This window comes from Drosophila innubila (genome assembly GCF_004354385.1).
Source record: "Drosophila innubila isolate TH190305 chromosome 3L unlocalized genomic scaffold, UK_Dinn_1.0 0_D_3L, whole genome shotgun sequence".
NCBI classification, from domain to species: Eukaryota; Metazoa; Arthropoda; class Insecta; order Diptera; family Drosophilidae; genus Drosophila; species Drosophila innubila.
This window is the reverse complement of record NW_022995376.1, coordinates 10,755,921-10,783,880: the sequence shown is the minus strand read 5'-3', so window position 1 is coordinate 10,783,880 and position 27,960 is coordinate 10,755,921. Positions and strand designations below refer to the sequence as shown.

General features: G+C 42.0%; 9 protein-coding genes across 11 annotated transcripts; 3 read left to right on the top strand and 6 right to left on the bottom strand.

Annotated features, from left to right (window-relative positions):
• Positions 1-3,864: 3,864 nt before the first annotated feature.
• Positions 3,865-5,113, bottom strand: LOC117786839. Its single transcript, XM_034625249.1, has 2 exons — positions 4,204-5,113; positions 3,865-4,145 (listed from the first exon to the last, which is right to left on the bottom strand). Exons 1-2 carry the CDS (start codon positions 4,979-4,981, stop codon positions 3,985-3,987), a joined length of 939 nt encoding a protein of 312 aa, XP_034481140.1. The 5' UTR covers positions 4,982-5,113; the 3' UTR covers positions 3,865-3,984.
• Positions 5,114-5,531: 418 nt separating this feature from the next.
• Positions 5,532-7,925, bottom strand: LOC117786814. Of its 2 annotated transcripts, XR_004617647.1 has the most exons (4): positions 6,769-7,925; positions 6,183-6,503; positions 5,941-6,128; positions 5,532-5,882 (listed from the first exon to the last, which is right to left on the bottom strand). XR_004617647.1 is itself a non-coding variant. In XM_034625218.1 (2 exons), exons 1-2 carry the CDS (start codon positions 7,712-7,714, stop codon positions 6,163-6,165), a joined length of 1,287 nt encoding a protein of 428 aa, XP_034481109.1. In that variant the 5' UTR covers positions 7,715-7,925. The 2 variants fall into 2 exon arrangements, 1 of the variants encoding a protein (XP_034481109.1); XM_034625218.1 differs by lacking the exons at positions 5,532-5,882; positions 5,941-6,128 and having other exon boundaries at positions 6,163-6,503.
• Positions 7,926-8,517: 592 nt separating this feature from the next.
• On the bottom strand, positions 8,518-11,042 carry LOC117786803 (phosphatidylinositide phosphatase SAC1). The gene is made up of 2 exons (XM_034625198.1): positions 10,772-11,042; positions 8,518-10,707 (listed from the first exon to the last, which is right to left on the bottom strand). Exon 2 carries the CDS (start codon positions 10,676-10,678, stop codon positions 8,912-8,914), a length of 1,767 nt encoding a protein of 588 aa, XP_034481089.1. The 5' UTR covers positions 10,679-10,707; positions 10,772-11,042; the 3' UTR covers positions 8,518-8,911.
• A 563-nt stretch (positions 11,043-11,605) lies between these two features.
• Positions 11,606-15,502, top strand: LOC117786778 (kinesin-like protein Klp61F). Its single transcript, XM_034625158.1, has 6 exons — positions 11,606-11,712; positions 11,775-12,075; positions 12,279-13,611; positions 13,682-14,880; positions 14,938-15,195; positions 15,264-15,502. The coding sequence occupies exons 1-6, from the start codon at positions 11,621-11,623 to the stop codon at positions 15,285-15,287; spliced, it is 3,207 nt and encodes a 1,068-aa protein (XP_034481049.1). The 5' UTR covers positions 11,606-11,620; the 3' UTR covers positions 15,288-15,502.
• Positions 15,503-15,522: 20 nt separating this feature from the next.
• On the bottom strand, positions 15,523-22,560 carry LOC117786787 (serine/arginine repetitive matrix protein 1). The gene is made up of 6 exons (XM_034625176.1): positions 22,305-22,560; positions 21,251-21,509; positions 20,944-21,190; positions 17,399-17,525; positions 15,896-17,331; positions 15,523-15,844 (listed from the first exon to the last, which is right to left on the bottom strand). The coding sequence occupies exons 2-6, from the start codon at positions 21,455-21,457 to the stop codon at positions 15,636-15,638; spliced, it is 2,226 nt and encodes a 741-aa protein (XP_034481067.1). The 5' UTR covers positions 21,458-21,509; positions 22,305-22,560; the 3' UTR covers positions 15,523-15,635.
• Positions 19,353-20,946, top strand: LOC117786827 (spidroin-2). The gene has a single exon (XM_034625235.1). The coding sequence runs from the start codon at positions 19,503-19,505 to the stop codon at positions 20,550-20,552; it is 1,050 nt and encodes a 349-aa protein (XP_034481126.1). The 5' UTR covers positions 19,353-19,502; the 3' UTR covers positions 20,553-20,946.
• Positions 22,561-22,707: 147 nt separating the features above from the next.
• Positions 22,708-23,909, bottom strand: LOC117786842 (alpha-tocopherol transfer protein). The gene is given in 4 exon segments (XM_034625253.1): positions 22,708-23,096; positions 23,162-23,534; positions 23,589-23,666; positions 23,668-23,909. Coding segments are annotated over 4 exon segments (909 nt in total). The 5' UTR covers positions 23,868-23,909; the 3' UTR covers positions 22,708-22,838.
• A 105-nt stretch (positions 23,910-24,014) lies between these two features.
• LOC117786838 (alpha-tocopherol transfer protein-like) lies at positions 24,015-25,185 on the bottom strand. The gene is made up of 3 exons (XM_034625248.1): positions 24,826-25,185; positions 24,398-24,770; positions 24,015-24,340 (listed from the first exon to the last, which is right to left on the bottom strand). Exons 1-3 carry the CDS (start codon positions 25,146-25,148, stop codon positions 24,080-24,082), a joined length of 957 nt encoding a protein of 318 aa, XP_034481139.1. The 5' UTR covers positions 25,149-25,185; the 3' UTR covers positions 24,015-24,079.
• LOC117786861 (protein phosphatase inhibitor 2) lies at positions 24,722-27,925 on the top strand. 2 transcript variants are annotated; one of them, XM_034625275.1, is made up of 5 exons: positions 24,722-25,218; positions 26,379-26,491; positions 26,560-26,727; positions 26,794-26,888; positions 26,956-27,913. In XM_034625275.1, exons 1-5 carry the CDS (start codon positions 25,183-25,185, stop codon positions 27,222-27,224), a joined length of 681 nt encoding a protein of 226 aa, XP_034481166.1. In that variant the 5' UTR covers positions 24,722-25,182; the 3' UTR covers positions 27,225-27,913. The 2 variants fall into 2 exon arrangements, with proteins under 2 accessions (XP_034481166.1, XP_034481168.1); XM_034625277.1 differs by lacking the exon at positions 24,722-25,218 and adding an exon at positions 25,729-25,973 and having other exon boundaries at positions 26,956-27,925.
• Positions 27,926-27,960: the final 35 nt, after the last annotated feature.

The following is a 27,960-nucleotide window of genomic DNA, read 5'->3' as shown; positions in this document are numbered from 1 at the left end:
GAATCAAAGTAGAGGCCAAATAATGATCAAAATGGTATTCCGTATGAAAATCGGTCAAGTTTTGGCAAAGTTATGAGGGTTAGAAGTTTTTGTGTAAGGGTCAATGGGTAAGTCAAGGAAAAGTACGGATAAAATAGACAGTGATAGGGGAAAAAATCAAGTTTTTTGATTAAACAATATTTTGATGCAGAATCAAAGTAGAGGCCAAATAATGATCAAAATGGTATTCCGTATGAAAATCGGTCAAGTTTTGGCAAAGTTATGAGGGTTGGAAGTTTTTGTGTAAGGGTCAATGGGTAAGTCAAGGGAAAGTACGGATAAAATAGACAGTGATGAGGGAAAAAAATCAAATTTTTTGATTAAACAATATTTTGATGCAGAATAAAAGTAGAGGCCAAATAATGATCAAAATGGTATTCCGTATGAAAATCGGTCAAGTTTTGGCAAAGTTATGAGGGTTGGAAGTTTTTGTGTAAGGGTCAATGGGTAAGTCAAGGGAAAGTACGGATAAAATAGACAGTGATAGGGAAAAAAATCAAATTTTTTGATTAAACAATATTTTGATGCAGAATCAAAGTAGAGGTCAAATAATGATCAAATGGTATTCCGTATGAAAATCGGTCAAGTTTTGGCAAAGTTATGAGGGTTAGAAGTTTTGTAAGTCAATGGGTAAGTCAAGGAAAAGTACGGATAAAATAGACAGTGATAGGAAAAAATCAAATTTTTGATTAAACAATATTTTGATGCAGAATCAAAGTAGAGGCCAAATAATGATCAAAATGGTATTCCGTATGAAAATCAGTCAACTTTTGGCAAAGTTATGAGGTTAGAAGTTTTGTGTAAGGTCAATGGGTAAGTCAAGGAAAGTACGGATAAAATAGACAGTGATAGGGAAAAAAATCAAATTTTTTGATTAAACAATATTTTGATGCAGAATCAAAGAAGAGGCAAAATAATGATCAAAATGGTATTCCGTATGAAAATCGGTCAAGTTTTGGCAAAGTTATGAGGGTTAGAAGTTTTTGTGTATGGGTCAATGGGTAAGTTTAGGAAAAGTACGGATAAAATAGACAGTGATAGGGGAAAAAATCAAATTTTTTGATTAAACAATATTTTGATGCAGAATCAAAGTAGAGGCCAAATAATGATCAAAATGGTATTCCGTATGAAAATGGGTCAAGTTTTGGCAAAGTTATGAGGGTTGGAAGTTTTTGTGTAAGGGTCAATGGGTAAGTCAAGGGAAGTACGGATAAAATAGACAGTGATAGGAAAAAAATCAAATTTTTTTATTAAACAATATTTTGATGCAGAATCAAAGTAGAGGCCAAATAATGATCAAAATGGTATTCCGTATGAAAATCGGTCAAGTTTTGGCAAAGTTATGAGGGTTGGAAGTTTTTGTGTAAGGGTCAATGGGTAAGTCAAGGGAAGTACGGATAAAATAGACAGTGATAGGGAAAAAAATCAAATATTTTGATTAAACAATATTTTGATGCAGAATCAAAGTAGAGGCCAAATAATGATCAAAATGGTATTCCGTATGAAAATCGGTCAAGTTTTGGCAAAGTTATGAGGGTTAGAAGTTTTTGTGTAAGGGTCAATGGGTAAGTCAAGGAAAAGTACGGATAAAATAGACAGTGATAGGGAAAAAAATCAAATTTTTTATTAAACAATATTTTGATGCAGAATCAAAGTAGAGGCCAAATAATGATCAAAATGGTATTCCGTATGAAAATCGGTCAAGTTTTGGCAAAGTTATGAGGTTAGAAGTTTTGTGTAAGGTCAATGGGTAAGTCAAGGAAAGTACGGATAAAATAGACAGTGATAGGGAAAAAAATCAAATTTTTTGATTAAACAATATTTTGATGCAGAATCAAAGTAGAGGCCAAATAATGATCAAAATGGACTTCCGTATGAAAATCGGTCAAGTTTTGGCAAAGTTATGAGGGTTAGAAGTTTTTGTGTAAGGGTCAATCGGTAAGTTAAGGAAAAGTACGGATAAAATAGACAGTGATAGGGAAAAAAATCAAATTTTTTGATTAAACAATATTTTGATGCAGAATCAAAGTAGAGGCCAAATAATGATCAAAATGGTATTCCGTATGAAAATCGGTCAAGTTTTGGCAAAGTTATGAGGGTTAAAAGTTTTTATGTAAGGGTCAATGGGTAAGTCAAGGGAAAGTACGGATAAAATAGACAGTGATAGGGAAAAAATCAAATTTTTTGATTAAACAATATTTTGATGCAGAATCAAAGTAGAGGCCAAATAATGATCAAAATGGTATTCCGTATGAAAATCGGTCAAGTTTTAGCAAAGTTATGAGGTTAGAAGTTTTTGTAAGGGTCAATGGGTAAGTCAAGGAAAAGTACGGATAAAATAGACAGTGATAGGGAAAAAAATCAAATTTTTTGATTAAACAATATTTTGATGCAGAATCAAAGTAGAGGCCAAATAATGATCAAAATGGTATTCCGTATGAAAATCGGTCAAGTTTTGGCAAAGTTATGAGGGTTAGAAGTTTTTGTGTAAGGGTCAATGGGTAAGTCAAGGGAAAGTACGGATAAAATAGACAGTGATAGGGAAAAAAATCAAATTTTTTGATTAAACAATATTTTGATGCAGAATCAAAGTAGAGGCCAAATAATGATCAAAATGGTATTCCGTATGAAAATCGGTCAAGTTTTGGCAAAGTTATGAGGGTTAGAAGTTTTTGTGTAAGGGTCAATGGGTAAGTCAAGGAAAAGTACGGATAAAATAGACAGTGATAGGGGAAAAAATCAAATTTTTTGATTAAACAATATTTTGATGCAGAATCAAAGTAGAGGCCAAATAATGATCAAAATGGTATTCCGTATGAAAATCGGTCAACTTTTGGCAAAGTTATGAGGGTTAGAAGTTTTTGTGTAAGGGTCAATGGGTAAGTCAAGGAAAAGTACGGATAAAATAGACAGTGATAGGGAAAAAAATCAAATTTTTTTATTAAACAATATTTTGATGCAGAATCAAAGTAGAGGCCAAATAATGATCAAAATGGTATTCCGTATGAAAATCGGTCAAGTTTTGGAAAAGTTATGAAGGTTAGAAGTTTTTGTGTAAGGGTCAATGGGTAAGTCAAGGGAAAGTACGGATAAAATAGACAGTGATAGGGAAAAAAATCAAATTTTTTGATTAAACAATATTTTGATGCAGAATCAAAGTAGGGGCCAAATAATGATCCAAATGGTATTCCGTATGAAAATCGGTCAAGTTTTGGCAAAGTTATGAGGTCGGAAGTTTTGTGTAAGGTCAATGGGTAAGTCAAGGAAAAGTACGGATAAAATAGACAGTGATAGGGAAAAAAATCAAATTTTTTGATTAAACAATATTTTGATGCAGAATCAAAGTAGGGGCCAAATAATGATCCAAATGGTATTCCGTATGAAAATCGGTCAAGTTTTGGCAAAGTTATGAGGGTCGGAAGTTTTTGTGTAAGGGTCAATGGGTAAGTCAAGGAAAAGTACGGATAAAATAGACAGTGATAGGGAAAAAAATCAAATTTTTTGATTAAACAATATTTTGATGCAGAATCAAAGTAGAGGCCAAATAATGATCAAAATGGTATTCCGTATGAAAATCGGTCAAGTTTTTTCAAAGTTATGAGGGTTGGAAGTTTTTGTGTAAGGGTCAATGGGTAACTCAAGGGAAAGTACGGATAAAATAGACAGTGATAGGGAAAAAATCAAATGTTTTGATTAAACAATATTTTGATGCAGAATGAAAATCGGTCAAGTTTTGGCAAAGTAATGACAGTTTTAAGGGTATGAAAAGAATTAGTTTAAATAAAAATTAGGAAATATTTCAAATTTAAATAAAAAACTTCAGCGTTTGTTTTGTTTTAACATTATTTAATTGTCTGTTGAGAGATAACTACTATATATCAATAATACCAATTAATTCAAATTGAATTTATTCAACACACACTTGACCATCCCAGCTTGAGTGACTCACATCTCCAGATCTTCTACGCACTCAGTCGCCTGAACTTCCAGTTGCTCCACACCATCGAGTGTAGGTAGAATAGCCCGAGTTTCCGAACAGATGCAATTATTTTTAACCTTCTTATTGCCCTTCTTCGATCGACGCTTACGCTTTATAGTGGGACAGCCTGGGATCAGATAGTTAATGATTAAGAATCGATAGTTGCCATGAAAGATTGAACTTACTGCGATCAAATTCATCCTCACAAAAGTCGCTGGGACAGAGCTTATCCTTGTTGCAGGCAAAGAATCGATAGCATTTTGTTTGTCTTTTTATATCGACATCTTCTTCGTGAAGAAAGGACGGACGGTTCTGTGGCTGTTTTGTTGGTGGCTGGGGCACATATTGGTTACCCTGTTTCCAAAAAGCAGACACAACAGTCGGTCCATGGCAGGACAGACGCATTAGAAGCACAATGTTGCCGGTTTGCCGGTTGCAGAGATTAAAGAGAGGGATCATTTGCTTTGATACCTCCGATAAGGGATTCAACTGCTCGCGACGCTCATAACCAGAATCATAGCAATCACATCTGTCCATCACATAGCTTGAATTCTTCATTTTGGGCATATCTGCCAGTTGATCCTGCCATTGTTTATTCCAGTTAATGTTTCCCATATCAAAACTTTTCTTAACGCGATCGAAAAGAAACTTTATTTCAACCTCCATTAATCCGACTAAAAATTTGCAGCACTTCGATCGCTTCTTATAGACATAGACTAATAATCGATCATCCTTTGTGACTGGCGATTCCAAGGCGAATATGCAGCGTTTGCCGCTCTTGGGACGCGTAGGATTTATCCGATCTCCATAATCGCGGTCGCATATATTCACGTATACGCTATTGCGGAAGATGATCTCCACACAAATTGGATACTCTTCCGGAGCACAATAATTCTGTTGGGTGATCACAAGATCATCAACCACGAACTCAAACATATAAAGTAAATGTGGAACAACACTCATTGCGATTTACCAGCTGAACCTAAATACTTTACAAGATCAAAACAATAAAATTTCAAAAACCCTTTTTAACTAGATACTGAAATTTTGTTCTGTTATTTTTTGAGATTGAAATGTGAGTGACTATATATCTGATATACGAAAATAATTAGTGCATTTTGACTGGCAGATATTCTATAGCCAGCTGAGGCATGAATTTTAACCAAAACTACGAATATATCAGATTATATGTTCTGTATGTGTCTTAAAAATTCCCAAGGATAAAGATATGGAAAACAATGGTTGTTCTATGAGCCTAATCATAAAAATGTTTGCAGTTGAACTAATCTTAATAATCTTTAAAATATTTGACTTAATGCACTTAATTTGTATTAAAGGAGAACTTTTTAATAAGAAATGTTTGTCATAGACCACTTTTTACAAGTTTAATAGCATTGATCTATATATATAATCACTCCATTTATAATCTACCTTGCGTATCGATACTAAGAATAAAAACGCAAATACTTAGCAATGGATTTTCATTAAAAACGGTTAGCTTGGTTATTTCATATTGAAAATTGGAGAATTTGTTGCAAGTAAAAGAAAAGAACTAAAAAGAACAATAGCAAAGACCAAAACAAATGCAGATAAGTTGGCCAAAACGCTGCGCTGCAGCATATTGTTAAGGTATTTATTGTAATCGCAATCCTCCAGGCTGACAATATTCACGGTCGTAGATCGGATGCCAACTTCCCACAACTTTACAATCCCCTCTCGACATCTTTTCCTGTTCGTTGTCATTCTCTTGTGGTCCTGGATAGGGATCTCAACACGTTGATTAATCAAAACACAAACTGCAGACGCAATCGCATTGGCATTTGGAAACGACAACACTCTTCACACTCGTCACAATCGTCGATCACTAAAATTGAATAAAGTATATCACTTTTTAGAACTATTTCAAATAGGAGTATTTCAACCTTTTGGTCACTTAAATATAGATTGTTCCATCTTGGCCCTTTTTAGTTCTTTCTCCTCTACTTATTGGCCAGTTTGAATATGCGTTATATGATCATGTAAATTGGACTTGAGTACGGATCGCGTTAGTCAACTTGGATATTGTATTTAACCATTAAATGGCGCAATTTCCGTATAGCTCGATTGCGTGCTGTTCAAGATGATAAATTATTACAGGGTATTGTTTAGCTGGAAATGCACTCACCTAGGTCGCAACAACTCGCGTATTCGGGACAGCAATGACCGCAGGGATCGGCATATTCTTCCGAGGGGGTTAAATTGGATGTTTCACAGAAACAGCTGCCGCCCGCTTGACGTTTCTTGCCACCCTTGCCTTCTTTACCTTCCTTGCCTTCCTTCTTTTCCTTTTCCTGTTGCTTCTTTTCGGCTTTCGTATCCGCCTGCTCCTTAGCCTTCTTGTCCTGTACCCAACGTGGATAAGCAGGCACGCCACCACAGGGACCACAAGGTTCTAGGCGCTGCTCAATGACCGACTTGCAACGCTTTGAGGGCACAGTGGGACACTCTATGGGTAGATAAAGAAAATCGGAATAAATTAGTATCAGTAATAGGTACCTCAAAAAAAGATAAAGCAAGAGAATAAATTCTAAAGATTTTTAATAAAATATTCAGCAAGTCGTCTTGTCCTAATATTTGTCGTCGCAATTTATGAATTTTTCATAATTTAAATTTCCTAATTAAATTTTTTCAATTACTATTAGGCTAGTTTTGTGAACCTATTTTTTCCCCCAAAGTTTGGTATTCGTAAATTATTTTTAAAGCAAACTTACCACGATCAAACTCATCCTCACAATATTCACAGGGGCACAATTTGTCCAGGTTGCAGCTGAAATAGCGCAAGCATTTCGGCAATTTATTTGCATCATCTTTAGCGCAAGGATCAGGCATGGTGCACTGTGGAAGTGGGCAGGGTTGACAACCACCACGACACTTCTTGCCAGTGTCCATAGGACCACCTGTGGCGCTGGTGTTGCCGCCACAACAGGGATCTCCTGGGCAAGGCTCGCACGGGCCACAAGATGGACAGGGTGGGCAGGGCTGTGGACATGGTGGTGGCGGACAACAGGGATCCGGGCACTTTGGATTACGGGAGCAGACTGGGCGATTGAGTGAGAAGGTAGACACAATAGCCGGTCCATTGCAAAGCAATCGCATGATGAGGACCATGTTGCCGGTCTGTTGCTTGCAAAGATTGAAGAGTGGCAGCAGACGCTTGGTTAACTCGGATGTGGGACACAATTGCTCGCGTCTCTCATTTCCGGGATCGTAGCAAGCGCAATTATCCATAACATCCTTGTTTTGTCCCTTCATTCTTGGCAACATCTGCAGTTGCTCTTTCCATATCTTTTCCCAATTGGGATTCTCAATATCAAAGGATTCCTTGACGCGATCGAATATTGGCTTCAACGGCAGTTCAGTTAAACCAATAAGAAACTTGCAGCGATTCGTTCGCTTCTTATACACATGGATCAATAGGCGATCCTTATCGGTGACCGGCGACTCCAGCGCAAATATGCAACACTTGCCACATTTCGGCTGATTTGGATTCACACATGATCCGTACTCGCGATCGCAGACGCTGACGAAAACGCTTGAGCGAAATGTGATCTCAACACAGGTCGGATATTCCTCCGGCGCGCACAAGTTCTGTTTCGTTATCAGCAAGTCATCAACCACAAATTCAAACATGTATATTAAGCTCCGGTCCGCTGCCATTTTGCGAAACGCTGAATGACTTTATTTTTTATTATTATTTTTTTTGCGATTTCGATTTTGTGCGGTGTAGCAGAGAATAAAATCGTAAATTTTGTTACTAAAAATTTTAAGTTGTAATTTTGGCCGAGGCAAGAAACTGAACTGTAACCGACACGGTTGTTCTAAAGAACTAAGCCTAAAAGTCAATGCCTACTACAAGAAATAAATTCTTACATCTGATTCAAAAGAATCGAGTTTAAAAATCGATGCCTTGATGTAACAAAAAAACTTAATTTTTTTATAAAAATCTGAAAGTTTTGATGGTTTTTGTATATCCATAGTTATAAAAATAATTATTGTGTGATTATTTTAATTAAATGTTTTGTTTATTAATATTTAAATTGAAGCCACCAAAACTGTTCCTTTAATATATGCTAATTTAGGCTAGATATATTAAAGTATATAATATAAAAAATCTTAATATTAATACGGTAAGCAATTCCCATACAATTGTTTTGAAACCCTTTTTGAACGGCCGATCATCCGATTTTATTGTTGGGCAGGTTAGTAAAAAAATAATACATAGGTAGCTTAAAAATATGCTGCATCGTGCCTACTTAAGTGGGCACTGAATTTTGTATAGCTCTTAGTTAAATAGATTTAGTTCTTTTACTTTTGATTCCACAATACTTTGATCCATGACTGTATCTAATTTTCGTTGTTTTCTACTATCTTTTCTTGGACTAGGGATGAGCAATGATATCGACAATTATCACAATTAAATATGGTTGAAGGAAGTAATCTTTAGTAAAAATACCATTGTGTTTCATAGGTTTTATTTTCTGGCAATGCATAATATCCTTTATTTTTATATAACGTCGGAAATTGTTCTACAAAATGGTTTTGGGCTACTTTTTTTTTATGAAATTTTAAGTGATCACTTCACCTTCTTTACGGTCATCACCCTTACAAGAAGCTCGCGTAAGTTGCTTGTACTTATGCATAAGAAATACAATAATTAGCTAAGGGGGTGGGTTATGGGCGGGTAAAAGACGGGGATACAAATAAATGTGTTTAACACAATTTACGCGATTGGTAGTAGCATTGTATACAGGAATTTTGTTGATTATAGTTGTTCGTGCATTGTCTTTCATTTTGTTTGCGAGCGTAGGTGCATGCAGATGTGGGCAGTCATCGGTCTTCTAAACGATATTAACGTCAGGCGGGCTGAAAGGATATGAGCGGAAAAAGCCGTGGCCATTGGACAAACTCAACGCCGTAGTGCAGAATGCCGGTGGCACTGACCGCAATCATGGCACCCCAGAAAAGCATAAATAGCAGATTTTCCGTATTGAACTCGGCCGGATATGTCATGGTGATAATGAACATGGCCACAGCGATAAGCAGCACCGAGGGGAAGGCATAGTAGCGCCAGCCTCGTTGAGCCATCAGTGGCGATGGCAGAATGCTGCCCTCGTTTTCATTGATTACATAGTTGCCCAAGAACAGGTCAATGCCATCCTGACGCACACCATCCGCAAAGTTGTTCAAATAATAGCGTATCAGTGAGTTCTTGCCGTCATTCATGGCACCCGCCTTTGTGCGTTTCCCGGTGCGGGTGAAGTCCGTTTTGAGGGCACCAGTGCCAGAATACTGCAGCGATACCAGATCGGCATTGTCCGCCCAAACGCCTTTAAATATCGCCTCAAAGTTATTGGAAGCCTGTTCGACACGTTGTCCCACATGCAGCACACCCAGCTTTTGGAGAACAGCGGTCAAGGAGCGGCGGGCAAGCATGCTCTGCACCACATTGGTTCTGTCCAGGCAGTCAATGCAGTTGGTCCGAAAGACACCCGTCTGCGTGGACACCAAGTTGCCATTGTCGAAGGCATGATAGAAACCAAAATCTTCTTGTTCGTGGGCCAATCTATCGATCAGAATGTTGAGTCGATCCCAACGCATCTTCCGGCACTCGTGATGGAAATCGAAGGCCTCGTAACGCACCGAAGTGTTACCCAATTCTCGCACCAGTCGGGCAAATGTCGCCTCCAGTTCACCCTCGGCACCTTTTTGATCCACCAAGTTGACTGCCACCTGCTGTCCATAGATTTGGATCTGTGCATTGAAATGCGCCGCGCATGCAGCCAATTGATCCTTGCCGGGAATGAGACGAGGTCTGGGCTTATAGCGCAAGTTGGGCAGCTGGTGCCAGTGGAAGGGCATGCTGCCTCGCGTTTGGACAAAGCTTGTGTACTGTCCATTGAACTCGACAATCTGTTCCGTCTCCACAAAGTTCGCCACATGACCTTGATCGTTGCTTCCACGACAGAACAGACGTGTGCCCGCGCGCTCCACAGATCTGCGAGTTATGATGCTCCAGAAGAAGGTCTGTCCATTGATTTGCACCTGATTGACCGACACAAATCCCAGCACCAGTGGCAGTTGGAATCGTTCCATTTTCTCGCACCTAAACTGCTGCAGCACGTAGTTATTCCAAACAAAGCGCTTATCAGCACGCTGCAGCAGACCAAGTCCTCGAGACTTTGCGCTGAGTTCCCGCTGACGTTGCAGCGTTTGCGTCAGATCATAACGGTAGGAGAAATAATAGAATTTGGTGTCCAGAGTCTTGCGCAGCATACTCAAGTATTCCTCATTTTCCGAGCGTTGAATGGCATTGGGAATGTAGGGTATAATATCATAGCCGGCCAGACGCCACACGATGGTATTGTTAATGACGCCCACAAAGATGCGGTGGGTGGCCACCAGCAGATAGTCACAGCTGAGGAGGTGTATGGAGCCGAGAATGCCGCATATGCGTCGTGTCGGACGTAGATTCGTCAGCTGTGTGGTCTTGGCCTGCACCCGCGTCACCTTGTCGAGTCGGCCAATAATCAATAGCTCGCTCTGACCATTCGGTTCGACAATGAAGCTCTCCTGCGTTATGTACAGATTCATGTCATCGTAAACGTCGTTTTCTGAATCCATCGTGGCGGTCAAGTGGTCCGAGGTTGCACCTAAAACGCACTCAATTCTAATTATTGTGGTAGTTTCTTTTGTGGTGGGCCTGTTACTACATACCTTTTATCAATAGCTCCCACTGATGACGGCGCTCACACGCAACACACACGCACACACACTCAAGCACCGGCAGCAGTAGCAAAAACAGCAACGATGGTAACTGCAGCTTATGTTTTTACAGCGCTCACGCTCGTCCTGTGTGCGGTGACGTCTCGTTCAGCGGCAGTAGCTTTTTTCCAATTTTGGAGATGCTATAACTCAGCTAACAACAACAAACATAACAATTTTGAATAATTTAAAAGCCAAACGAGGTGACGAAGGCACAAACACACTCACACATACAACACGGAAGGTTGCCACCGTGCTAAATTTGCCGACCTGGTTTGATTTATTTTACTTAAAAAAATAAGTACATTTCCGATAAAAGGTATTCTGAATTCTTACATTTTTCAAATTTGTATTTTTTTTGCTAGAATTTTTGTAAGAATTTTCTTGTTTTTTTGATAATGATGATTACTAGTCGATGCGTTATCGATTCTTGCCAATCACTGCCGCCATTTACCAGTAATATTAATAATATATCGATAATACACTCTGTCAGTGTGCACATATGTTAAATAAAATAGCATTTTAAGTGTATACACATTTCAAATGTGTTAGAACATTTTTCGCGTCATTTCAAAATCGAACGGACAACGCGACGCCACAGCGTCTTGTGATATTTCTTATTCGATTAGAAACTGCTCCAATTTATCAATGTATAGTTTTTTAAATAGCTAAAATAAATAAGTTACTGATCAGTGCATAAAAGTTAAAGTGTTACACTTTACACACACAAACAGAAACAATTGAATTGAACAAGCACAGTTAGTTGTAAGAGGCGTAAACAAGTTGGCGTCATTTCGGGACATGGACATAACATCGGGTGCGAATGGCTCCCGCCAACAGCAGCAGACAGCGCGCAAATCGAATCAAAACATTCAGGTCTATGTACGCGTCAGGTGAGTACATCTCGTATTAATTTTTAATTCTTCTTGATGAGAACTGGATGAGTCCTTTGCAGACCGTTGAACTCACGTGAGAGATGCATTCGCTCCGCGGAGGTGGTGAATGTGATGCCGCCTCGTGAAATTGTCACACGTCACACCGTGGACTCGAAGCTTACAAAGACGTTTACCTTCGATCGCTCCTTTGGACCGGACTCGCGTCAGTGCGATGTCTACAGCACCGTTGTGGCGCCTCTTATCGAGGAGGTGCTCTCCGGCTACAACTGCACGGTGTTTGCCTACGGACAGACGGGTACGGGCAAAACGCATACCATGGTGGGCAATGAGTGCGCCGAACTGAAGTCCTCCTGGGAAGATGTAAGTATTTCCAAAATTGTTTCCTTTGATCCTCCGCAGTACAGTTGCGTTGCATTAGAAATCTATTGACCAATAACAAAAACAAAACAACAATGTTTAGCATAGAAAACCTGTTTTTCTACTTTGTCGCTGACCTCGCGAAATTGTTGAGTTCCAAGAATTTGAGAAACCTTTTCTAATTACCTGCACGCCTCCTGTTTTAGGACTCGGACATTGGCATTATACCGCGAGCTCTGAGTCATCTGTTTGACGAGCTGCGCATGACGGAACTGGAGTTCACGATGCGCATCTCCTATCTGGAACTGTACAACGAGGAGCTGTGCGATCTGCTCTCGACCGATGACAACACCAAGATACGCATCTTTGATGACAGCACGAAGAAGGGATCGGTGATTATACAGGGATTGGAGGAAATACCCGTACACAGCAAGGACGATGTGTATAAGCTGCTCGAGAAGGGCAAGGAGAGACGCAAAACGGCCACAACGCTGATGAATGCCCAATCCTCGCGATCCCACACCGTTTTCTCCATTGTGGTGCACATACGCGAGAACGGCATCGATGGCGAGGAGATGCTCAAGATCGGCAAACTGAATCTGGTCGATTTGGCGGGCAGCGAGAACGTATCCAAGGCGGGCAACGAGAAAGGTATCCGTGTGCGCGAAACTGTCAACATTAATCAGAGTCTGTTGACCCTGGGACGTGTGATCACTGCCTTGGTAGATCGTGCTCCCCATGTGCCCTATCGTGAGTCCAAGTTGACGCGTCTGCTGCAGGAGTCACTGGGCGGACGCACAAAGACTTCAATTATAGCCACCATCTCGCCGGGTCACAAGGATATCGAGGAAACGCTGAGCACGTTGGAGTATGCACATCGTGCAAAGAACATTCAAAATAAGCCGGAGGTCAATCAAAAGCTGACCAAGAAGACGGTACTCAAGGAGTACACCGATGAGATTGATAAACTGAAGCGGGACCTGATGGCGGCACGCGATAAGAATGGCATCTACCTGGCCGAAGATACCTACGGCGAGTTGATGCTCAAAATGGATTCACAGACACGCGAGCTCAACGAGAAGATGCTGCTGCTAAAGGCGCTCAAGGATGAGCTGCAGAACAAGGAGAAGATCTTCAACGAGGTCAGCATGAGTCTGGTCAAGAAGACGCAAAAGCTCAACCGCACCGAGCAGCACTTGACGGAGACCAAAGGATCTCTGCTGCTCACCAAGAAGGTGCTGAACAAAACCAAGCGACGCTACAAGGAAAAGAAACAGCTGGTGGAGTCGCATGTGAAGACAGAACAGCAGCTAACAACGCAGGCCAATCAAATACTAGAGGCAGCTGACCTGGCTGCCGATGATACTCAGCAGCTCCATGGCACCATCGAGCGGCGTCGTCATGTGGATGAAATGATACGCAGCACGTGCGAACAATTCGCGGAACGCATGCGCGATAATCTAGAGATGCTCGATGGTAGTTTATCTCAATACCAGGAGCAGCATGCGGGCTCAACGAAGCAACTGACCGAGGAGTTGGGTAAGTTATTGTATCCCTAGCAATCTCACTTGTTTCTTATGCTCACTTTCCGCCTTTCTCTCCTGCTCAGCGAACTGCACCAGTGTGCATCGTCGTCTGGTGGCAAATGCCACTAAAAGCATCGACAACTTGCGTGATATTTGCACAGAATCCTTGACAGCGCATGGTCAGCTGCAGGCACAGTTTGCAACCGTTGTGGCCAGCACGGAGGATGCCCATTGTCAGGCACTGTTGGCACAGCTCTTGGAGCATATGGAGCAACGCAAGGCGCAGCTGAGCCAGGACATATTGGCCAACCTGCAGGAGCTGGAGGCCAACAATGAGCGACACAGGGAAGCGTTGGACAACATGCGTGATGGCTTCTCGCCGATCATTGAGCGCAATGCAAAGGCCGTGCAGCAGCATGTGGATCAAGTGCAGCAGCAACTGAACCAATTGACGGCATTGAGTGCTCCGGATTCGGAGCAACTGCAGCAGCTGCAGGCTGAACTGGCGCACGAGGAGGAGTTGGCAAAGCAGGAAGTGGAACTGATGCGTCAGTTGGAGCAGCTGCAGCAACAACGGGCCAAGAACACACTCAGCATGGGAACTCGAGTCGGGCAACTGAAGCGCAGCCATGTGGCAGTCAATGAGCAGGCACAGCTGACCGGGAACAGCATGCAGGCCTATGCCAGCGAGGGAACTGTGGCTGCCCAAGCCGCACGGGATGAACTATGCAGCCAACTGCAGGCGGCGGTGCTGTGTGTGGATCACGGAGTCTCCAAGTGCTCCACGCTGCATGTGCAGCTGGATAATCTGTGCAAGGAGAGCAACAATCAAGCCGAGTCCAGCATGCAAACAGTACGCAGCCATCAGCAGCAACTGCGCCAGATGTGCACCGACAGCGAGCAGCATGCCCAGCAGCTTCGTCACGAGCAGCAGAAGCAGCTCAGTCTGGCCACCAATCAGATCCACCAGATCATGACCACGGACTTTGAGCTGGCCAATGGACATGCACATATTACTGGCGACCTCATCGACAAGCTGTCCGAGCATATGGCACAGCATGCGACCGTGCAGCGTCAACAGCTGAAGACTTGCCACGAGGGTGTCTCTAATTTCCACCAGAGCGAACTGAAGACATATGCTCCTACGGGTGCCACGCCCTCGAAGCGTGACTTCATCTATCCACGCACACTGGTTGCCACCTCGCCGCATCAGGAAATTGTGCGTCGCTATCGCCAGGAGCAGGACTGGTCGGATCTGGATACCACTGCCACTATCGACGAGGTGGGTCTAACCGAAGATTCCTCTTTATTTATTTGACTAATTTCAATTCATTTGCAGCTCAGCGAGGGTGAACCCGAGGAGGAATCATTGCAGTCTGTGCAGGAACTGTCTGAAACGGAAACCATTATGAACTCGACGCCCATTGAACCCGTTGATGGCGTTGTTAATAAGCGTGGCTCCAGAGGCGGCGGCTCACGCAGCTCCAACACGTTGAAGCCATTGTCCGGGCAGCGCAACAGTTCCCTCTCTCGCTCCCTGACCCCCAGCAAAAACTCGCCGCGCAACTCGCCCCTCAGTTCACCTGCCTTCAAGAGGGTAAGCCAAAAATGCCTCTGTTAAATGTGGAATATAATTATTAATAGAATTCCTTCTTCCATTTCTAGCACAACAAAGAGAACGTGGCCTGAGGCAAACATTAATCAACCCAGTTATAACATTTAAGGCGTTAATTGGAGCATTTCTTTTCAATATTTGCACTGTTCCTTCTCATTTTTATTTTTATAAATTCTTTTCTTTGGTATCAATCATTCTTGAGATTCTTATTTCAATTTGCACATTATTTCCATTAAATAAAAACAAATCTGTATTACAGTCAACGCTCGATAAAAAGTGAACTAAGTAACTCAGAAATTGTCGTTTAAATAGATTTAAAGAATTCTTTCTATAATTTAGAATATTATATTGTAATTATTAAAATTCATCTCATCAAAATGAAAGATTCTTTGTAGAGATTATAAACTATTTTAATGAGGACCTCAGTCGGCATCTTGTTGCTCGTCTTCATCATCCTTGAGTATGCCCAATCGTCGTGCCACTTCCTTAACATTCGCTATGAACTCCTCCTGCACCAGGTTGAAACTCATGGCCAGCAAAGCAATGCCAAAGAGCAGATACAGCGAACAGTAGGCAATGGATTGCTCCGACTCATCCTTCACGCCCTTGGCAGGCACAAAGTCGCCAAATCCTAAGAAGAGGATGCATAATTTAAATTCCATAAGTAATATAAGACACTCACCTATTGTTGTCAGCGTGATGAAGCAGAAGTAGGCAGAGTCCAGGAACGACCACTCCTCCCAGAAGGCAAAGAGAGCAGCTCCACCGAGAATATAGCTGACCACCAGAAAGACGCACAGCCAAATGGGCACGGGTCTGTCCTTGGGCACCAGCTCGAATCTGTCGCCGTACTCATCGTCATACATGGAATCCTCGTCATCGTAGTCATAGCTGGGACGTCGCCTGATCTGTCGCTGCACTGGAAAGCCCATGGGGGACATGATGCGAGGTGAGGGCGGCAGACGACGTTCACGTTCACGACGTCGCTCCCGCCTCGGCTCTCGGTTGCGGGAACTGTGTCGCACCGGATAATCCTCGTAGATGCCGTTGTCATCGCACATTGATAGCTCATCGAAGCTCTCCTCCACGTAGTCATCGTAGCGTGGCGATCTTCCACGTCGCTGTCGCTGTGGAGGCGCTGCATCGTAATCCGGCGGCTCCAGGTGATTGCCATAGCGGGACGATTGGCGGCCTAGGCTGCCGGCTCGTCGTCCATTTGGTCTCGGATGATGCTGCTGATGATGATGGGAAGGTGGTGGCTGTGGAGATCGCTCCCGTTCCATATCCCTTTGACGTCGACGATGCGCCGATCTGGGCATCGACTGACTCCGAGGAGCATTCCTTGCCTGCTGTCCACTGTGGGCCAAGTCGTCGTCGTCCAGTGCATATCGATTGGGTATGATTGGCGTCTTGCGCACTACATCCTCATCGACATCCTCGTAGTGCGAAGAGACGTGTCCATGCCGTGGATCCACAGACTTGGCTCGTCCCGGCGCCGAGTGTAGACGATGCAGTTCTCGAGAGGCACGACAATCCGGACGTTGTGGTGATCGCACTGATCTCACACTGGCTGCCCGCTTTGCCGGCGCCTGCAAGTCGCCAAAGTCATCGATAGATCCATGAATGTGTGTCCTCGAGTGGCCCAGATAACGCTCCCGTTCCACCGTGTGTCGATCCCGCATCCTGTCCCGCTGTTTCTGCCGGCTGCTGTAGCGGGTTGCCCGATTCAAGGTCTGCGTCTCGTACTCATCCCCATAAATGGTGTGACGCTGGCGCGGCTCATGCTGCAGTGGCTGTGTGTACTGCTGTTGGCGTCGCTGGCGTCCACCACTGCCACGATGACCGCCACCAAAGTCCCGATCCCTGTCACGATCATCGTAACCGCGACCGTAACGCAGCTCTGGATCGGAATAAGCATGTCCCATGGAGGGTCCCAGTCCAGAATCATTATTGGAGCGCTGTGTCATCTTCATGGAACGTCTGAACGAGGGAGGCGGCTGACTCCTTGAGGAAACCCGCTGGGGACGCATCCTCACAGATCTCTGCCGGGATCGGCGACTCTTTGGACGCTTTGCCGATCGAGTGCACACATAACAACAGATGCGCCAGTAGAGGAAACTATTTGACAAGTGAACAATGAACATGAGAACTTAGAACTGAGTACTGTAATTGCTGTTCCACTCACCGAAATGATGTGGCCATCACATCTCCAATGTTTGACAGGCATAGCAGCATCAATGGAATCCCAACGATGGCATAGAAGATCGTTGTCACCTTGCCCCAATCTGTGCGTGGTGATATGTGGCCATAGCCTGTCCAGCGTCGGAGTTGGAGTTGCATTTAAAGTTGTCACATGTGAATAAATAACAAGGGTATTACTTGTAAGTGGTCATGGTTTAATGGCTATTACTAAAGTTAGATCGCAAATATTTCAGAATATATCACGAGATGTAGGTGAATTGTTTTTAAGAGATCTTTGTAATAAAATTATTTAATTTTCATATAACATACTTTCTTAAAATTTTCCTTCAGGGTAATTTTATTAGCAGTATTACCTTGACTATAAATTCTGTACATTAAATTAAAAAATAAATTTAATTTTTTACCAATCTCTACTTTCACTTTATTCCCAGTATTTGTAGTAATAATTTTAACTGCACTTACTATTTCAGATATTCTTTAGGTTATTTTCTTTGCCTTGACCTTAAGATAAGATTGGCTTGGCAATTGCCGAAAATGCTAATGGGCCTTACGTGTCTAATCGGAAACTAACCCAAGTATTATCGTCTCCCACACAAATTGAACAAGTACGAAAAAGGCGTTTCAAGTTTTGCCGCGGAAATGCGGAAGTGTTTGCATTCGCCCAGAGTCTTATAATAGTGTGTGAGGTGTTGGCCCAAACCCAAAAAAAAGCGGCGGTCATTAAACTCATTTGTGGCAATAAGACTGGCAACTAAATAAGCCAAACAACTAAGCCAAGTCACTTCGCGTCTCGTCGCATAAATCCATATTGGGAAATTGTGCAAAATAAAAACAAAAGTTCCCATCATCAATCTAAAAGTTAGAAACTAAAATCTAAAAACTAACAAGTCATCTTCGGTCAGTCGCGTCTGACCTTGCGATTGTTTTCAACGCATTAATAATAATTCAGATATTTGATTTCCTGTCGCCCCCGGCCTAGACCACAACCCAAACCCAAATCTAAACCTCATTTCGAGCCCATTTTAGAGGTCATTCACGTGCGGCACGCTCAGTGGGCCAATCAACCTGTGTGCAACAAACTGTATCCAAAAAATCCCAAAAAATAATCTAACTAACATATTTGATATGCTGCACGATCTGAATGATAAGCCAAATTGATAGCAATTGCTGCAGTTGATTTGAGCCAATTTAATGGGCATTGGTTATGTTTTTCTCTCAACTCATTTTAATTTCCAGAAAAGCCTTTAATGATGTCTAACGATCAATTACAAAAGCGTTTCATATTTATGCGATTTCTACGTGATCCGGCGATTGCAGCAGTTCCTGGGCGGCGTCGATCACTGATCAGTGACCACAGAACTCAGATCATGCGTTTCTTTGCGGTTTTCGGACATTTCTTTGGCAACATGAATCAACACATCCAACGATCACTCCGCTGATTGCTGTTAAATCTGGCGTATCGTTAAGTGCGTCTGCCACGATCGTCGCTGCCTTGTTTATGTTGATTCATTGGCTGTTTGCACTGTTGCACAGTGGAGCGGGTAGATACAAATATTATTGCTTCCCATCTAGTTTTATTATAGTACATCAGTGATTTCCAAATTTAAAATACGCTAGTGACCACTGTTAAAATGATTAAAATGACCAAGATCGGACTCAAACTTTCAAATCTTTTTCAAAGTAAACCTTTATTACAGGCTGAGAATTTCTGCATTTGATATGTGTAAAAATTGAGTAACATTCTGCTTTGACAAATGGCCTAAGTGGCAACTTATTGTGTTCGTTCCACGGTGTTCGTGATCGCGATTTGCGATTCGCGATCGTTGTGCCGCACCTGCCGTCCTCGCACAGTCGACTGATTTTCGTATCTACCCATTGTTATATAAGTAGCGTGTGCCGATTGCATCGCCGAATTATTCTGTTGTCGCTGCCAAAGCAGACGCACCAAAAAACTTAATAAAAATAAAGACCAAGTCGCGAGTTGAGTTCGTGAAGCGGCCAAGCGAAAAATACGGGTCAGTGTGTGAACAGTTTTGAATTGAAGTCCAAACCCAAGCAAAAGAAAGGCCAGTTTCCAGTTGTGAATCATGCGAAAAGATTGCCTCATTATTGTGCTGGCACTTTTTTGTCAGTTGGCTATTGTCACGGCAAAGTCTGGAGAGGATCATTGGGTTTGGCGCACCTACAGTCGCAGGGAGCGTGCTTTTCGGGATAAGGATATTGATCGCAATGCCGCCATTAACAACTCCTACGACAACAAGCTGAGAAGGGAGCCAACCACAAGGCGACCTTTGCCTGGTGAGCCGGAAAACGATGAGATCGAGGATTACGTGGATACAGATTCTGTAGTAACCAACTCAGCCAATGTGAGCACGCGTCAATTCAATCCCTATTTTAATCCTAATGGCTTCCCTGGTCAGCCTACGACTGGTGGACAGTTTGGGGGTCAAGGTGGCTTCGCTGGCAGTAATCCTGGTGTGCTTGTGGGTCCAGGTGGACCGCCCTTTCCCTATCCCAATGCCTATCAGCCGGGCATTGGTGGATTTGGTGGTGCACAGAATGGACTAGGACTTGGAGGCTATCCGGGCTTCTTTGGTGGTGCAGGCTTAGGAGGATCAGCTTATCCTGGAGTGGGTGGCAACTATGGCGCCCAACCTGGTGCGGGATTAGGTCTGGGTCAATATCCAGGTGCTGGCAACCAATATCCATATGGACCTTATCAAGGAGCCGGCACGAACTTCAACAGCAATCAGTTTGCAACTCCCGGTGGTCAATACCCAGGTGGACAATATCCAGGAGGACAATATCCAGGTGGACAATATTCCGGACAGTATCCAGGCGAACAATATTCTGGACAGTATCCTTCCAATCAACATCCTGGACAGTATCCTTCCACTCAACATCCTGGACAGTATCCTCCCAATCAATATGGTGGACAACAATTCCCAGAGGGCTATGGACTGACGGGTCTTGGCTTGGGTTACCCTGGTCTAGGCACCAATGGTTTTGGTGGCAACTTTGGACCTGGTGGCTTTGGATACGATGAGAAATCCCCGACTGTTATAGAGGGCAAGAGCGCAAAGTCTGTGTCCATTACTCCCACTTCAGTTAACGATAAGCTCAGCAAGAAGGTTTAATTACCTTCTCATCCCTCCTCAGCTCCTCATCTCACTTAGTTTACTCTTAGTCTTTAGTATTTAGATCAGTGCTAGGTTTAGTGATTAAAGATTTTTTTATTTAATTAAACAGCATTGTGATATTTCCCCGCAATTCAAAACTTTGGAATTTAATTGGTAAACATTTTCAACTATTACTAATTTTCATTATTTTTTAAATCAATTGAAATTTAGTTGATTTTTTCCACTAAATTTAGGATATAGTTGAAAAAACAGCTTTCACAAATTTTATATTTGAGTTAAGGGACTTAAAATACTAAATCACTATTCGCAGCTCTGATTTAGGATGTATGTTATCTTTAGTGTATATAAATAAAAACATGTCCTTGTTGATCTTTTTATGGACACTTACCAATCGTTGTTATCACTATGATGGAGTAGAAAAGGGAGCCAGCAAAGGTCCATTGGGACTTGCGTACATCCTCGTCGCCATCCCAGCCATCGGCCTTAATGGCAGTGAGGATCTGTTTCTCAAAGTTGGCCAAGTGTTTGCTCACATTCGCCATCCAATCATTCTCCCTCAGGACCAAAGCATCCTCCGAGAGCAGCCAGATGCGCTCGGTGAGATTGAAGCGCAGGTTCTGTACATCCCGCTTCACCTGGACACGAAGAGATTCCATTAGGAGCTTTTACCTGGAGTGGGTAACCTCTCACCTCACCTCAATCTCATGGGGTCTTTCGAGATGTTGAAACAAATAGGCGCCGCCCACGCAGTAGGAGACCACGAGCAAGACGAGCAGCACGTGGGAAACGATGCAGGTGATTACCTTCCAGGAGAAACAGATGGCAGCCACACAGCGTCCACGTTGCGGCTTCGCTGGCTCCAGCATGTGAGCCGGCAGAGACTGGGCCCGCCTACTCGACATTGCCGCCCACTTTCCTGGCGATGCGTCCTAACGTGGCCAATTTCACGGCTTGCTGAACATAAATTATGAAAGGGCAAAGATCATTGAAAATAGTCGACTCTGAAATACCCTATGACTAATGCTAAAGAAGGGACTGTTTAATAAATTATAAATAGTTCTACAACTTTATATACCCTCCTATATTACATTTTCAAGGTATATTCAGTTGTACTTTTATACCCTTTTTTGTTACTTTTGACAGAGTATTTCTGAAGGGGTATTTATACAGTTGTGTATACCCTTTATTAATTTTGCAGAGTATCTGTGATGTGTATACCCCTTTTTGCTAGTTTCACAAGTAATTTCTGCAGTTGTGTACAACCTATTTAATTACATTCACAGGGTATATTTACAGGTGGGGATCTCCAATCCCCCCACGCACACAGAAAAGTGCATTAAGATTTGTCTAAATATTTATTTAGGTTCCTCACTCGACAAGGTCGGGTGTGTGGGCAGAGAGGGAGGCAGCATGACGTTGAGTTTTATGGAAACTATTTTCGGGGGAACATCATCCATCTCGTCAGCGCCGACAGCAGGCAGACACAACACACACACACACACACACCCAACAGTTTTCGAACAGTTTTGAAAATTTTTACTTTTCATGTAGCTACACAGTCTAAATACTTCCCAGAATGGCAGACGGACAGCCAGAGATCTTTATTTGTATATATAATCTTATATATAGTTTGGAAGATGCTGTATAACATGCTAAAGTAATTAGTATCTTTGATTTCATGTGATTCCTTTATGGTCAATTAACTATGAGCAATTTATGAACTGATTGCATTTTGATGGCATCATTTACATTTATGTTTCCGACCCCGTCCGTTTTCCCGTCCCGCACTATGAATTGTTCAGAATTTTCAATTTTCAATTCATGCTGTGTTTCACTTTGCCGTTTTTGTATTTTCCGACTCGGCATCTACCGATCCCGACGACTCTCCAAATATTACTGAAACGTATTTCAACAGATCTCTCAGTCCGACCGATCTGCCGAGTGTTTTATTTTTGTTTTCTATGTTAAAGATTTTGGAATACTTTTTGTTTACTTTTTGGCATTTCACTTGTTCTCACGAAACTAAAGAGATTCGACAAAAGCTCAGCTGATTTTCTTAGACTCTTTCGATTGTAATAGGCAACTTCTTTTGGTTTTTCCAGCCATCAATCAGAAGTCTTAATAAAATAAGCATTTTAATTAGAAATGTATTACAATCATTAAGTGTTTATTATCAAAGCCTGATACGCTAATAGCCATAATAATATTAATGACATATTTGAAACTTACTTATTCTTATAGATAAGACCTGCTTTTGAGCTATATATAGATCAAACTTTAGCCTCAATCGACATTCAGTTGCCTAAAAGAACCCTCCATTCCGAATAGACCCTCGAAATCAACGGGTTTACCGGGTCGGAGACTCTCATCGGTTCCATAGTTCTCCTCCTCAACCCAGTAATTCCTATAGGCCAATATGCGTTCTTCCCATTCCTTGATTAGTTCCGTCAGTGAACCGTTTTCTCCACCATATTCAATGGGCAAATACTTTTGTGGTATTTGCTTGTACAGTGTCTCAAAATTGTTGCCGTGCACATGAAGCTAGAGGTAAATAAGGATGAAATTAGAAGGTGTCTTTGGATAATCAATATCTGTAAGTTACTCACACGACCCTGTTGCTTCTTGGACATCATGGGTTTGAACATATTAAAGACCTTTTCGAATCCCGCGGGAGTGTTGATGAAGTGGGTTGCCTTAGTGCGCGTGGGAAGAGCCTCCTCCTGGAATACTGTCATCTTTTTAGCAAATGAGGGTGTCATCTGTGTCATGTGAGCCATCCTGACATCGGTGAGGTCTAGGATATGAATAACCCCATTGATAATGGCATCATCATCCTCATTGAGTACTATTTGTTGCATTAATCCTCCAGCACGGTTGATTTCTTTGAAGTTGTATATATCTGGATCGTAGACGCCCATGCGTATAATGCCTATACGTGGTCCATTATCATTCAGTGGGCGTGGTAAGTAAACAGCAGTTCTATTAAAGGCGTTAGTTCAAGATCAGAGGACTATCGAGATAAGAGAAGCTCACCCGAGGCGGAATAACGTTAATAACTTGTCGACATCCACATTGTGACCAATAAAGTACTCCGGATACTTGGTGCGGATACTTGGTCTTCTCTAGGCTGTACTTGCAGCCCCTTAAGAAGTTCACCAGGAACTGATCAGTGGTACGGGCTTTCAAATGAGGCTGTTGACTGATCCACAATCGCAGTGCGGCAATATCCTTTTCAATCCTCTCCGGTCTTTCGTTCAACTCATCGATCGCAGTCTTCTGCAGCTCCGGAGTAAGCGGACGAATGTCGAGCATGTTGACAAGGTCTGGTAGTCAGTTAACAACTGAAGGCCTTTCTTCGCACTTGATCAATGGACACATAAGGAATCTGACTTGATAAGATTGCCAATCTTTATCTTATCAAGTTAGATTTCGACTAGAGAGTAAGTGAGAGAGCGATAATGCAGTGCTAATATATGGAGTTTATTGCTGTTTGATGGGTTTACATGGTTTGGAATGTTTACTCTTCAGTCAATATCTAATACGCGGAATGATCCATCCATGCCAAAGTGACTCGGAAATTTTTTACTATTCGCCTTATCTTCCCTTAGCTTTTCGTTGGCGCCAAAGTGACGCGACTGCTCGAAGTAATCGCGATAACTCAACATTTTCCGTTCCATCTGATCAATAATATCCTGCATGGTGCCCTTGGTGCCACCGTATTCCTTTGGCAAATACTCACGGCGTACGCGTTCAAAGATCGATTCAGGATCGGAGCTAACTGAAACCTATAAAAATAGATGATGACTCAATAATCTCTAGGTCTTCGCTTGGACTTAACTTACACGATTTCTGATCTTCTCGGGAAAGAAGGAGCGTATAGAATTGAAACCGCTTTCAAATGATGATGGCACATTTATAAAATGAATTCCCTTCTGCCTGGTGGGCATAGCCTCATCCGCAAAGGCCGAAAACTTACTCAATATATGCGGCTGTAGTGCAAAGAGATTGGCAGCCGCAATCCCTGACATGTCTAGGAACTCAATATAGCCACTGACATTCGCATTGTCGTCCTCTAACATCATAATCTCGCCGAACATGGAACCCACTCGTATGATATCCTGGAACTTGTACTTGGTCGTATCATAGGATCCAGCACGAATTATGGTCACCGCCGGACCCGTATCATCTTCGTGCAGAGGAATACGAAGAATGACGCTAAAAGGATCAGAATTTAATTGGAATACGTATTGATATTTAATGGTTCTTCTACCCCATTCGAATAATTTCGAGCACCTGCGGATCGTCGGCTAGTCGGTGCTCATTAAAGACCTCGGGAATGGCCGCCTGGAGTGTATAGTATCGATCGATCTTTTGTTTGGCCTTCTCCAAACTGAACTTGCTGCCCCTCAGGAAGCCCAAGAGGAACTGATCCGTGAGGCAGGAACAGAGATGAGGCTGTTTCTGCAGCCAATCCCGCAGAGCTATTATGTCGGAGGATACTCGAGATGGCACCTCGTTTAGCTCCTCGATGGCTATACGCTGAAGTCCTTCCCGCAATGGACGAACACCGGAGGACACGTTGATGTTGCTCATATTGCTTCGAGCTTAGTTGCAGACTGGCAACTCTATGGCTAATGAATTGTTCACAATGCAGTTTAAGCAGGTAATCAAAATTATGCGATAAGAAACTTTCTTCAAGTGATTAACCTAATCTGACTAGTGATTAGTGATTAGTTCTGAATTTCGGGTATGACTTTATACAAATCGTGGATATGAAGAAAAATGTACTACAATTAATAACATGCTAATTAAAGTGTAGTATTCTAAGTCACATTATTAAGAAATTATATATAAACTTCAATTCAAATACGGAAAGGACATACAAAAATAACACGTCAGCCTCAAAATTTAATTTTAATATCGAATTTTAAGACTTTATCAAATGTATTAATTTTCTATTGAGTTTGTTGCATTTTAAAATTTGCAATTTTTATCAATTTTTAAAGACATTTAATTTAGCGGTAACTTTTATAAGGTTGCCAGGTGAACAACATTTCACGAATATATCGTCAGCAAAAAGTATCGAAATACATATCACTGTCAAAATATCTATCGATATATCGATACATCAAAATTGTATCAACAACCCTGCAATTTAGTGATTAGTTTAATCGAACTTAATCTGAATGATTTGTTGATACAACTCTACTACAAAAAATACAAATAATAAATAAAATATCAAAATTAAAGTGCTAATTTAGTTGAAACTACTTGCATCGTAAACTGTATACATGTTGCACACTTGCTGCAACTAATTATTTTGATTTGCTTTCAAAGTGTGCAGTGTTTGCGGCGTAAATTGCATTACAATTTTCCACACGGCTGCGGCTTTTGGATTAGTTAAAGGCTTAAATCAAAGTAAGTTGTGTAGAGAATGCAGAGAGAGAAACAACAAAAGAGAAACCGTGGCAGCTGCAGTTAAATAAAGGCCACCAAAAAGGGCGTTGTTAATGCCACATGCCAAGTCAGCGGCAGCAAGCAGGCGGAGCAACCCGGTGGGTGGCAGGCGCCCAGTGGGTGGTTTGGTCATGCGACCCCCCTCAAGGGCACGATAACACCACGGCCAGGTGGCGTAAGTGCCCGCGAATTGAGTGCTGGTGTCTCAACAACAACAACAACAAATTAGTGAATTTTAAGACTTTAAGACTTATTTGCATTTTACAGTGATTCATCCATCATAGTACATCATTAAATCATTGACGTAATGTTAACAATATTCAAATTAAACATTGTGTGTGTGCGTGTGTGTGCACGTAATTCCAGTTAACGTGCGTCAGATCAACCAAGAGAGCCAAGATGCAAAACAATCCCAGTCCACAGTTACCATGCAAGGGCATTTTAAAGACTTCGCGCAGCTTTGACAAGTCGGGTGCCAGGTAAGCGGAATAAACTTTGACCTTTTAACTAAACAAAGGGCTAACAACTGATTAAATCTGATTCGCAGTTTCCGTAAAAGTGCCAAGTTCGATGAGCTGAATGTGCTGCAAACGTTTCATCCGGCTGACAAGGACTACGGCCACATGAAAATCGATGAGCCAAAAACACCGTATAACTATCAAGAGCCATTTAATGAAAATAAGGATGAGTTGGACACCGAACTATTAGTGGAGAAGTAACTATACACCTGACCTTCCTCCAATGCCTACAAGCTATAAATCTATTTATACTTCTATTACAGACTTCGCATTGCGGCCAGCTCACAACAGTCTTCCCAAAGCATTGATGATGAAGGTTCTTCCGGCGATGAACAGCCCCTAACCGAAGAGGAGAGACGTAAGCTTATAAGGAATATCCCTCAAGACATTAAACCAATATTAACACTACTATATATTTGTTGCAGAAAAACGTCGGGAGTTTGAGCGGCGTCGCAAGGCGCATTATCGTGAGTTTGAGGCAGTTAAATTGGCACGCAAGTTAATAGAAGAGGAGGACGATGATGCGGATGATAATGATGGCGGCGCTGCATCTGGATCCGCACAAGGCGCCGCCTCCACTTCCAGCAGCTTTGCCAGCGGTTCGACAAAAAAGTCCAGTCCGATAGCAACCACATCCGCGTCTACCAGTGCCACCACAAGCAGCAATATGGACCTGGAGTCATCTCATAACTAAAAGCAATATGTAACTCAATATATACGGGGATCTAACCGACGTTGTTTGTTGATGTTAATGTTGTCCGCAAATGCGACCCATCCAAAACTTCATTTTTTGCTACTAAGTGCTATCGTGATGAATTGAATTTAGATATAAATACCTAGCGTATCAGCCCAGGTTCATAAAAATATTTCAAATGGCAACCGTCGCAAAATGTGTTTTCCATCAAAGAAGAAAAATAATAAAACTTCTATTAAAATTGTAGTTGCAATATATTTTACATCAAATGGCACATTATAAATAGTATAAACAATTGGTAGCGATACAAATAGTTAATGTTTTCATCATTTTACTTTAACTTAAAAATTAAGTTTAACTGAATTTATGTCCAACCCCCAAGCGTAACGCATTAATTTGCATTTAATTTTCAATAAGTGGAAATTTGATTTCTCAACACGAATCACACAAAAGTGCCACAAAAATATTAAATAATAGGAATCGATGATGGAGATAATGAAAAAAGCCATGACGGAAGAAAAGCGTATGAAAACTTATATTTGAAATTGATTTGGCCTTACTTTTAGTTATTTATTAAACCAACATGTACTATTATAATTACGATTACGATCATTATTGTGAATTGTATAATAGTTCATTTTAACAATGCAATACGAAAGTTTCAATAAAGAGCAATGTGAAAGCCTTTGTAAAAGCCAAAACCCAACCAATCCCAAGAACTAAAGAAAGAAAACAC